Here is a 12,907-nt window from a genome sequence, read left to right as displayed (position 1 = left end):
GCTTGATTAAATTGCAATTAGTTGTTTATATAAAGATCTGGACAGATAACATCCGTATTGATGAAATAAATGTTTGTGTCAACAATTTAATTTTACCACAGTTTACAGAGAAACATTTCCAAGCAAGTCTTCTCTCATCTATACACTAGCAATATGCAACAGCTTTATACAATGTTTTGCAATACAACAGTTTTATATTTAACGAGGACAACTTCACCATATTCAAGAACAAGCTACAATAGTCACTCATTAAAAAACTTCCCTGTGCTCAGTTTTTTTAATTTAAAAAAAAAAGGTTTTGCCTCGCTTCTTGGATCTTCCCTACGATACATATTCTTGGAGCTAAGAGGGTGGAAAGTGTCCTAATCCTCTGCTAATGCCAAGAACTTGGCGGGAACATCCGAGGAGTTCATGCTTTTCAACGTTTCATTGATGCATGTGGGGAAGCACCAGACCCCCTGTTGTCAATACAAAACCATACCCCTCCCATTTTCAATGGCACAATGCACTGCTGTCTCTTCCGTTCTTCTTTACATACACAATATTGTTCATATGGAACTGTATAAAATGTTAAATATACAAGCAGGAAACCAAAACAGCATACAAAATAACAGACTACTACAGGGAATAAAACTATAGAAACTTCCTGGGCACAGCATTTATGGAGATACAATTAGTTCTGAAATGACCGATCAAGATTAAATATCACACATTAACACTGACCTTCATTTAATTACTATAAGTATTACATACATTAGATATAATTTATTGCAAGAACATGTGAAATACCACATTTAATGTGCCAAAAATCATTTCCTGCATCTCAGGCAATGCCAGGATTCAAATGAAGTGGGTGTTACTACACATTAGAACTTACATGATAGCCCTCATAATTCTTTAGTATCACTGATATAAAGAGTATCCCACAAGAGATTCCTAATCTACACAGGGGTCATGATCATGATGATGTAACATGATTAGCTCCCACTCAGGCAATCGTGTGATCCAAAAGCTCAACAGTGGATGCTGCAGTTTGCAAGCTCCAGAATGGCATAATTTTACCCTGCTGAAGCTTAAATTTTACGTTACGAGTCAGAACATTCTCAGGGGTCAAGTCAGGGAGATCTTTTCCAAATATCCTTGTAGATTCTACATCTCCCTCAGCTGCCTGGACCAACATGAGTCCCAACACTACTGGTACATTATTCTTTAATCCAGAGTAATTGCTTAGTACTTGCTTGGTTGTTGGTCAAGGCTGTGGATTTAGCTAAAGACTTACTATTCTCCTAAAGCCATTTGTACATTACTATTTGTTGGGGCTCAGAAGAGGGAAGAGAAGGCTGTTATTTCTTTAATTGTAAGAAGTTAATGTCTATAAACTACTGAATAAAGCATAGCTTAAAAACTTTGTATTTTTTTAAATCAAGGAAATACAAAACACCAACACAACAGTTAATTTCACTACAACACAATGGCAGAACCCATCCACGAATAGGTAAAATTAAAAAGAAACACAAATATTGGAAAACAAATAAAAACTGAATGCTGAAAAAGCATAGCATTTGATAAAAACAGGATGGCATTTCAGGTGTCATTATCCCATCTATGAATCACTCTTTTATACATGAAAAAATCTCTGGTCTTCACAAATGACAATTACTGGTTCCCTTTAATTGTATCCTGTTCACAAATTATATATTTACAAGGCTCAGGAAACATCATAAACTACAAGTTCAAGCAGTATGTCAACACGATCTCATGCTGTCAAGACTGTGTTACAGCCCATAACTCACTCACATAAAATAACAGTTCACTTCACAACAAACAGCAGATGGTCATTTTTGTACTTTAAAAAAATCTAATTCTTTACTATAAGTTTCCATCAGGACCATTAAATGGTCAAGATTGAGGCACTCACTTGAAACTGATGAGTTGCAAAATGATTGTGTAATTTGAAAATGACATGACCAGTTTAGGTACAGAATCCACGTTTGAGAGGGGTGGAGGGAATGTTGCATCTTTCTATCATTACTGAGGTAAATAACTTCACTGGCTACAACTTTCTTTAAAAAAATAAATTGATAATTTTCCAATCCCCACACAAAAAAAAATCACTAAAACCCCACTGATCAATCAATGAGGTTGAGATTCTCCAGTCCATTAACATTTCCATGGAACCGGTCAACATCATTTCTTGGTCAACTTGCTACGAGGTTCAACTGAGCAGGAAGAGTTTTTCTTCCCTCCCCCTTGCCCCTGGAAGAGCTGAATATGAATGGCAGATCAATATTTGAGATTCTGATCCTGACTGCAGCTTCAGAACTGTGTTGCAATAGCTATCAGGCCAAGGAAAACTTTCCTTGAAGAGTAAAACCCTTGAAGGATTTTGTTAAAGACGAAGAGTTGAAATTTATTCTGTTTCAACCCCTTCTGAAAAAAAATTCCTTGTTCCTGGGGACCACAGTTGTTTAGACTATTTAACACCATGAATCAAAGATTTTCAAATTTTGCATAGTAATCCAATACTTTCCTGGCTGCTGTAGAAATGTATCTTTGGCACATCAAAACACCTAAACTATAAAAGCAGACCTAATCTAAGCTGCAGAACACATCTCACTACAACACATTTTCTACAGATTTTTTTAAAATTGTAAAACAATTCTATACTTCAAAATGCTGATGGGGAGAGGGGAGACAAAAGAACATTTTAAAATCTACAAGTGAGGGAGTTTAAAGTGTGATTTCAGAACGTGGCAAATTTGGATATCTTGCCAGAATCATGAAAGGAAATGCAAAAAACAGAATCACCCCATTGTATTTACATAAAGTATATCCCGACAACACCTTGAAGATTTTCTTCTGAATTGAAGCCAGGTTTTAAACTGTACACAAATCTACAATATAGTAACAGGGATACATCTCTGGTCAAGATTCAAGCAAAAGGAAAAAGGTGGTTTGGATTACCACAGTAAATCAATCAGCTCAATTCTCTTAAACAAAAGCAAAATACCGTGGATGTTGGAAATCTGAAATAAAAGCAGAAAACGCTGGAAACACCCAGCCAGTCAGGCAGCATCTGTGGAGAGGGAAACAGAGTTAACAATGACAGTTCTGATGGAAGGTCATCGACCTGAAACATTAACTGTGTTTCTCTCTCCACAGATGCTGCCCGACCTGCTGAGTGTTTCCAGAATTTTTTGTTTATAGCTCAATTCTCTTGTAAAGCCATCCATCTGATCCAATCAAAGAGATTCTGTTCTTCAGAAGACTGTTGACATTCATTATGATGAAACACTGAAATGTATCTTTAGTTTTTATAAACCGAGTAACTAGCATACTTTTTGGTTGAGATACGTAATGAAATCACAACCACACTGGCACTCGGTCCTAACACCTCCTGGTTAGCTGTCTGTTCATGCCTTTGGACATTTTGCAAGGTCCCACTGAAAAAAAATCCCAGCATATTCAATTAACAGTTTCAATAACAATTTTAAATGGAGTTGGCACATGCCCAAGAGAAAAAGAATGATCATGTTGCAGGGATGAGTTCAAAATCTGACAGCCATGAGGTGATGATGAGGAAGAGTGGAAAAAAGTCTTTACTTTTACTTCCTCTATTAGAATTTCCACAGGAAGTATCTGTAACCATCACCATGACCGATGACGTCCAAGCAAAAAGATTTGACTCGTCAGTCTGTAATCAAGTTCAAACCAATCTCTCCGTAGAAAGAGACCCCACAAAAACCTGGACCCCAACTTTCTGCGTTCAGTCTGTCACTGATTTCTCAGTATATTAAAAATGATCCTGATTCTTTTTCTTCAGTCGTCAATTGTAGGTAACCAAAATGCCTGTGAAGAAATTAAAACAGTTACTAGATACTTCAAGTGACAAACACTATAGTACACCAGGATTAACAAAAGCCCACTGGTCCCACTTTAGGTCTTACTCTTACAGTCCACTTCTGTATCAAATGATGCCACTGGTAGTATTTATGTCAGAGGTTTTCACACTTTGTATGTGGGTCTCCCACAAATATTGACACGCCCAGAGATACCCTATTCTAAGTCCCGAGAGACTGTCATATATTGAAAGGAAAACCACTATCAGTACAGAAAATGTGCTTAGCATACAGCAACAGAAGTGAAGTATCAGTAAGCCAGTCAACAACTAAAAAAAAAGCTGAAAACAAGAGAATAGAAATATAAGGACCTTAGGGATCTCCACGTGGAGTCCTCAGGACAGGAGCCCCTAGATTGTAAGCCAATTTTCTAAATCCATCCCCATTTGACTTGTTAGCTCTATTAAAAAACATTGCAAGGGGTTTACTACATAAAGGTGACTAATTTAAGTAGGATGATCAATCCTTCTATTTGAAAACTGGCTTTATTTCTGGCAAACGGTAGCATGACAACCAAATATGCATACATATTTGCTGTTAAAATGCAAGTTTAGTGGTGGCTGCAGGGCAGCCTGTTCATTACTATTTTCCATGGTTGACAGCACTTTTAATACTATAGGGAAAACATGGAGGAAATTGTACTTTTCTCCTTTTTGCCACATTGTCACCTGGCCAAATGGCCCTTTCAGCAAATGCACTGCCCAGTGTGGAACTAATCCATACAGACCAGGAAGATTTCAGGTACAATTCCTGATATTTGCTGAGTTGGCTGATCTTTGATGGGTCAACAATAGGGGTACTATAAAGGGGTAGGGATAATCCTTATCATAAAAATCCACCGAAGAAATTGTGGCAACCAAATTTATTCTAACAAATGGCAGTGCATACTTACCATGTTAGAACACGCACTGGCAAATGTCATAAACTTGGGATTAAACTGAAGGCAAGAGACAGGACCTGTATGTTTCCCATCCAAAACAGCCACCTTTAACCCACTCTCTGCATTCCACACATGAACTTTACCATCCTCCGATCCTGAAAAACCAAAACACACATTAAATTGCATTCTTGCTTCACTAATTCCATACAGTAAGGAGGGGGAAAAGCAATGTTAATAACCAAAACTTTTATTTAAATTCAAAACAAAAAAAGTCCCCCAAATTTTATGTTTAATAAAGAAGGGCTTGGAAAAGAATTGAGTTCTGTTAAATACTCAACACAGAGAAAATTTGATTGAGGTATGGAATTCTCAGTCTCAATTGTGCTATTATTACAATAGCACCGAGTGGAGACCAGATGCTTCCCTGCAAAGGGGGGAAATTGAAAGAGCTAATTACCCCCAAGCAACTGATCACATGGATGAGGGCACTTTCTCCATTGGGAAGAGAGAATATTGGTTTTGATTTTCCTCTTTCATTCCACCCCTTAAATGACAAACAGAAAGGGGGGGGGGGGGAAATTCAACTCCATTTTAGTGGAACATCCTAGACAGGGAACTTAATTTTGCAAGTATAATTTTGAATAAAACCATCTTTATTTCAAGGAAAGATGACCAAAGGCACCGCATCAAAGCTCCAAAGTACTAAGTTGCCAGCAGACGGGATACATGCTGACACCCACACTCTAACTGGTGACGGTTACCAACTTGACTGGTGCTATCATGAGGAAGTGATAAACTATCTATTATAGATAATACATATAGAAGCATAGAAAATTTACTGCACAGAAGGAGACCATTTGGCCCATCGTGTTTGCGCCAGCCGACAACGAGCCACCCAGACTAATCCCACTTTCTAGCACTTGGTCCATAGCCTTGTAGGTCACGGCACTTCAGGTGCACACACAGGTACTTTTTAAAATGAGTTCAGGGTTTCTGCCTCTACCACCTTTTCAGGCAGAGTTCCAGACCCCTCCCACCCTCTGGGTGAAAAAATGTTTCCTCCACTCCCCTCTAATCCTTCTACCACTCACTTTAAAACTATGCCTCTTGGTTATTGACCTCTCTGCTAAGGGAAATAGGTCCTTCCTATCCACTCCATCTAGGCCCCTCATAATTTTGTACACCTCAATTAAATCGCCCCTCAGCCTCCTCTGTTCTAAAGAGAACAACCCCAGCCTATTCAATCTTCCCTCATAGCTAAAATTCTCCAGTCCTGGCAACATCCTCGTAATTCTCCTTTGTACCCTTTCTAGTGCAATTACATCCTTCCTGTAATGTGGTGATCAGAACTGTACACAGTACTCAAGCTGTGGCCTAATCAGTGTTTTATATAGTTCCAGCATAACCTCCCTGCTTTTATATTCTATGCCTCGGCTAATAAAAGAAAAGTATTTCTTATGCCTTCTTAACCACCTTATCTACCTGTCCTGCTTCCTTCATGGATCTGTGGACATGCACTCCAAGGTCCCTCACTTCCTCTACACTTTTCAGTATCCTCCCATTTATTGTGTACTCCCTTGCCTTGTTTGCCCTCCCCAAATGCATTACCTCACACTTCTCCCGATTGAATTCCATTTGCCACTTATCTGCCCACCTGACCAGTCTATTGATATCTTCCTGCAGTCTACAGCTTTCTTCCTCACTATCAACCACACGTCAAATTTTTGTATCATCTGCAAACTTCTTAATCATGCCCCCTACATTTAAGTCTAAATCATTAATATATATCACAAAAAGCAAGGGACCTAGTATTGAGCCCTGTGGAATCCCACTGGAAACAGCCTTCCAGTCACAAAAACACCCGTCAACCATTACCCTTCGCTTCCTGCCACTGAGCCAATTTTGGATCCAACTTGCCACTCTCCCTTGGATCCCATGGGCTAGTACTTTTCTTGACCAGTCTACCATGTGGAACATTGTCAAAAGCCTTGCTAAAATCCATTTAGACTACATCAAATGCATTACCCTCATCGACCCCCCTTATTACCTCCTCAAAAAATTCAATCAAGTTAGTCAGACATGACCTTCCCATAACAAATCCATGCTGACTGTCCTCGATTACTCTGTGCCTTTCTAAGTGATGGTTTATCCTGTCCCTCAGAATTGATTCCAATAATCTGCCCACCACCAAGGTTGGACTGACTGGCCTGTAATTACTTGGTCTATCCTTTGCTCCCTTTTTAAACAATGGTACAACGTTAGCAGTCCTCCAATCCTCCGGCACCTTGCCTGTATCCAGTGAGGATTGGAAAATGATAGTTAGAGCCCCCGCTATTTCCTTCCTTGCTTCTTTTAACAGCCTGGGATACATTTCAGCCGGCCCTGGTGATTTATCTACTTTCAAAGATGCTAATCCCCATCTCTCACTAAGTTTATCCCATCCAATATTTCACACTCCTCTTCAACAACAATGTCTGCATCGTCCCTCTCTTTTGTGAAGACAGATGTAAAATATTCATTAAGAACCATACCAACATCTTCTGCCTCCACACACAGAGACCTTTTTGGTCTCTAATAGCCCCTGCTCTTTCTTTAGTTATCCTCTTGCTCTTAATGTATTTATAAAACATCTTTGGGTTTTCCTCGATTTTACTTGCCAATATTTTCTCATGCCCTCTCTTTGCTTTCCTAATTGCTTTAATTTAACCCCCTCACTTTTTGTACTCCTCTAGGCTTTCTGTAGTATTAAGTTCTCGGTGTCTGACATAAGCTTCCCTTTTCTGCCTTATCTTACCCTATATGCTCCTTGACATATGGAGGGAGGTCTTAAGAGTTTAAATCGACAAAAAAAAATCTAAACGAGGAGGGTCAAAATATCACCGGTCCAAGGTCCATGCCCTAGTCACTTGATACAGAATACCAGAAATGTCTCCCAAGTCCATCAATGTAAATTTTATTATATTGAACTGCATGATTCTTGCCACTGGGTGGCAATCCAACATCATTTTCTTGACCCCCATCTTTCTCTAAACCTCCTCTTGTGACTCAAGCTGGTGTACAGTTCCACAGGCACTTGCCAGCCTCTTGTCACCTTACAAGTGGTGATTCTACGTATGCCAGCCAGGACACAATGTGGTGCAGGCTATTCCGACATTTTTGGAAAGGGGAGCGGGCCACTACGGTCCAGCAGCTTGTTTCTTCACAACATTTGCAAGCACATTTGCAGCAGTGGTTGCTGGATAGTGATCAGAAGCAGGAATCCATTCCCCCCCGCTAAGACCAGGACATCTTCATCAGCAAACTCAACATAGACCAGGGATCAAGACTGATCTTTCCTAGTTCATACCGCTCATCACATTGCATTTACCCACTGAGCACAGGGAAGTGCAATATCCTTTTATATTGAAATCAGTGCAGTTACTGAAACCGATTCCAACCATAATGTGGTAGCATGCAAAACCATTTGTTACTCAATACATCTGTTACTCAAGGCTACAGCATATTTCAATATAGAAACTAGTTCAAAAACTGCCCTACAGCAAGGATCAAATTTGACTAACTGCTGTCGAGATATTTTCTGTTTGTGAAGAGCTAAAACTTAAAGCAAAAAGATAAACAGAAAGTGCAAAGGAAATGGAAGAAAATTAAAATCACAAAGCTGAAAAAAGGGAGGAATTCTCAGCAGTGCAAATATAAATAAATAAAAAATTTAACTTCTGATGGATACTGTTCCTGCATCAGTTACCACAGAACAAGTGACTTGAATGAGATGGCTAAATTACTAAACATTTAAAATAAAGAAAGTGCTTACGGTCACCAGCTAATGTTGATCCCTCATTAGGATATTGAGTGTTATAATCATAGGAACATGGGGATATCACAAATGTCTCTCATAATAAAATTACTTTTTTAAAATGTACTCACAATTATGTACGTAGGAATAGAAGTCATTCAGCCCTCGAGCCTGTTCCACCAAATCCCTTTGCTTCTCCACAGTTCCTAGTCTCTCGCTATTAATATTCTGATTTGTCTTTCTTGGATCCAAACTGGATGACCTCACGCTTCCTCACATTGAACTCCACCTACCAGTTTTGCCCACACATTAATCTATGAACCTTTGTTTCTTCCTGCTATCTACACAACTTACTGTGCCTCCTAACAGTGTCATCTGCAAAGCTGGATACACAACACTCTACTCCTTCATCCAAGTCATTGATATATTAGCTGAAAAGCTGAGACCCCAGTACGGATCCCTGGGGACCACCAATAGTCACATGCAAATCAGAGTACAATTGTTTATCCCTACTCTGTCTTCTACCTTCCAACCAATTACCAACCCATGTCACAAGGTTGGCTGGCCATCCAGGTGAAACACCCGTAGGCTGCTGTTGCCTATAAAACAATTACCCAGCAACAGTCAGCACCTTCAGAAGCAGCAGTGGGAAAGTAGAGATGGACATTAAGAGGGAACAACCTCATATGGCAGAATTGTTGAAGGGATCCATGACGGGATCTAGTTCCATTTTACTAAAATTGGTTAACTCTACTCTAGTGAACTTCAATGGACACAATATAATTTACAGCAATTAGTTTCCAATTTTTTGTTTAGGAAGGAGAAATTTTAAAACATTTTAAAAATATACCTAATTTAACAAAATGTCAACCCCCCAAATATAAATAAATACTGGGAGTATTTTACCACGATAAATACACAACCAGACTGGTCAAACTAGCATTCTCTAGACTTACCTATCATCACAAACTGAGAATCTGGCGTGAATGATGCCTCCAAACTAATACCTTTGTTATTGTTGTATCCCTAAAACACCAAAAGACATATTCAACATAAAGTCATCTTTTTGCTAACTGAGAAATAAAAGCACATACAGTATTTAGTTTTTAAAAGTACAATCCTCTTCAGAGCAGTATACTGTGTTAGGCTACAATGTACTGTGCCACTCAATAGAAGACACTGGTTACCACCTTTTGCAGTCTTGCCAAGTAAAGGCAGTAATCAAAGTGAATGAGCCACTGATTTTATTTTGAAGAGTCCAATTAGAGAGAGAGGGAATGCAGTAGATGCAGTGCATATGGCTTTTCAGGTGTTTGATAAGGTGCCTTACAGGAGGCTTGTTACAAAAAAGTCAAGTGTATGGTATAAAAGGAAATGTAGCAGCATTGACCGATAGGAAACAAAGGATTGGGTTTAACGGGTGATGTCCGAACTGGAGAAGAGTTGTAAGTGGTGCACCCAAGGGGTCAGTGCTGGGGTCCACTTTCATTTTTGGTATATAAATATTGGGAAGACCAAAGCCATTGTCTTCGGTCCCCACCACTAAGTCCGTTACCTAGCCACTGACTCTATCCCTCTCCCTGGACACCGAGGTTGTTCGCAATCGTGGCATCCTATTTGAACCTGAGATGAGCTTCCGACACATATCCGCTCCAGCACCAAGACCGCCTACTTCCACCTCCGTAACATCGCCCGTCTCTGCCCCTGCCTCAGCTCATCTGCTGCTGAAACTCTCATCTATGCCTTTGTTACCTCTAGACTTGACTATTCCAATGCTCTCCTGGCCGGCCTCCCATCTTCCACCCTCCATAAACTTGAGCTCATTCAAAATTCTGCTGCCCCTATCCTAACTCGCACCAAGTCCCATTCACCCATCACCTCTGTGCTCACTGACCGACACTGGCTCCCAGTCCAGAAAAGCCTCAATTTTAAAACTCTCATCCTTGTTTTCCCAATCTCTATAACCTCCTCCAGCCCTACAACCCTCCGAGATCGCTGCGCTCCTTCAATTCTGGCCTCAGTCGCATCCCAGATTTTCATCGCTCCACCACTGGCGGCCATCCCTTCAGCTGTCTAGGCCCTAAGCTCTAGAATTCCCACTCTAAACCTTCCGTGCCCCTCTCCTCCTTTAATATGCTCCTTAAAACCTACATCTTTGACCAAGCTTTTGGTCACCTGTCCTAATATCTTATGTGATTTGGTGTCAAATTTTGTTTGCTAATGGACAGGGGAGCATTGGACTAGGCATTTCAGAAAGGTCAGGAGAGCAATGATAGTGATAGGGAATTCTATAGTTAGGGGAATAGACAGGCGTTCTGATTCCAGAATGGTATGTTGCCTCCCTGGTGCCAGGGTCAAGGATGTCACTGAGCAGCTGCAGAACATTCTGGAGGGGGGAGGGTGATCAGCCAGAGGTCGTGGTCCATATCGGTACCAATGACATAGGTAGAAAGAGGGATGAGGTCCTGCAGGCAGATTTTAGGGAGTTAGGAAAGAGATTAAAAAGCAGGATCTCAAAACGTCAATCTCCAGATTACTCCCGGTGCCACAGACTAGTGAGTATAGAAATAGGAAGATACAGCAGATGAATGCGTGGCTGGAGAGATGGTGCAAGAGGGAGGGCTTTAGATTCCTGAGGCATTGGGACCAGTTCTGGGGGAGGTGGGACCTATACAGACCGGACGGGTTGCACCTCAACGGAGCTGAAACCAATGTCCTCACGGGGAGGTTTGCTAGTGCTGTGGCGAAAGGTTTAAGCTAATTTGGCAGGTGGATGGGCACCACGATGTAGCATTGGAAAGGAGAAATAAGATGCACAAAGGATTGGGAGAGAAAGATAGCACTAGAATAAAAATAGTATGGTAGTAGGTGGGATCAGACTAAGAGAGAGTACAAGAAAGTCTAAGATTGGTTTGCAGTGCATTTGTGTAAACGCACAAAGCATGGTAAAGAAGGTTGGTGAGCTGCAGCCGCAAACAGCCACATGGGATTATGATGTTGTGGTGATAACAGAGACCTGGCTCAAAAAAGGGCAGGATTGGGTACTAAATATTCCTGGATACAAGGCGCTCAGAAAGATAGGGAGGGAAAGAAAGAAAGGAGGGGTGGCAGTATTGATTAAGGAGAATATTGCAGTGCTGGAGAGAGAGGATGTCCTTGAGGGGTCAAGGACAGAATCTATTTGGCTAGAGTTAAGAAACAACAGAGGCACCATTACACTACTGGGTGTATTCTATGGGCCACCAACTAGTGGGAAGGATATAGAGGAGCAAATTCGCAGGGAAATTACAGGGAGGTGCAAAAGCCATAGACTAGTGATAACGGGGGACTTCAACTATCCTAGTATAGACTGGGATGGTAATAATAAGGGGCAAAGAGGGGCAGGAATTTTTGAAGTGTGTTGAGGAGAACTTTCTTGACCAGCATGATTCCAGCCCAATGAGGCAGAAGGCATTGCTGGATTTGGTTCACGGGAATGAGGAGGGCCAAGTGGAGCAAGTGTCAGTGGGGAAACATTTGCAGAACAGCAATCATAGTATAAGGTTAAGAATAGCCAAGGAAAAGGACATGGACCACTCGAAAATAAAAATACTCAACTGGAGGAGGGCCAATTTCAGTGGGATGACAACAGATCTGGCCCGGGTAAATTGGAATCAAAGACTGGCAGGCAAAACTGTAATCGAACAGTGGTCGGCCTTTGAAGAGGAGATGGTTCGGGTACAGTCTAGGTACATTCCACGAGGGAGAAAGGTAGGGCAACTAAAGCCAGAGCTCCCTGGATGACAGAAGAGATAGAGAGAAAGATGAAGCAGTAAAAAGAGGCGTATGACAGATGTCAGGTTGATAACACAAGTGAGAACGAGGCTGAATATAGAAAGTTCAGAGGGGAAGTGAAAAAGGAAATGAGAGGCTAAGAGAGAGTACAAGAATAGACTGGCGGCCAACATAAAAGGGAATCCAAAAGTCTTCTATAGGCATGTAAACAGTAAACAGGTAGTAAGAAGAGGGGTGGGGCCGATCAGGGACCAAAAAGATCTATGTAAAGAATCTTACAACACCAGGTTATAGTCCAACAATTTTAATTGAAAATCACAAGCTTTCGGAGGCTTTCTCCTTCGTCAGGTGAATGTGGGAACCCTTGAACGTTTCGCATTTATATTCAGAGAACAATATCTGGTGATTACAGATAATCTTTCCAACTGCCCATTGTCAAGGCAATCAAAGTGTTCAGACAGAGAGGTGTTACCTACAGGACCACCGAATATACAAACGGCCAGAACACAAAACAGAGAGAGAGAGGGTGAAACATCCGAAAGGAAGAGAAAGACAGAAAAT

At 40.9% G+C, this 12,907-nt stretch overlaps 1 protein-coding gene across 1 annotated transcript in view; it reads right to left on the bottom strand.

Moving 5' to 3' along the window:
* Positions 1 to 70: 70 nt before the first annotated feature.
* wdr82 (WD repeat domain 82) overlaps positions 71 to 12,907 on the bottom strand; it is a 36,728-nt gene continuing 23,891 nt past the window's right edge. Inside the window, exons 7-9 of the mRNA XM_067998467.1 lie at positions 9,529 to 9,598; positions 4,792 to 4,934; positions 71 to 3,849 (exon numbers count right to left, since the gene is read on the bottom strand). Coding sequence (XP_067854568.1) covers positions 3,820 to 3,849; positions 4,792 to 4,934; positions 9,529 to 9,598 — 243 coding nt within the window. The 3' untranslated portion in view covers positions 71 to 3,819. The remainder of the gene's footprint in view (positions 3,850 to 4,791; positions 4,935 to 9,528; positions 9,599 to 12,907) is intronic.

This window comes from Heptranchias perlo, chromosome 17, assembly GCF_035084215.1.
Source record: "Heptranchias perlo isolate sHepPer1 chromosome 17, sHepPer1.hap1, whole genome shotgun sequence".
Classification (NCBI taxonomy): Eukaryota; Metazoa; Chordata; class Chondrichthyes; order Hexanchiformes; family Hexanchidae; genus Heptranchias; species Heptranchias perlo.
This window is presented reverse-complemented; position numbering and strand designations above follow the sequence as displayed.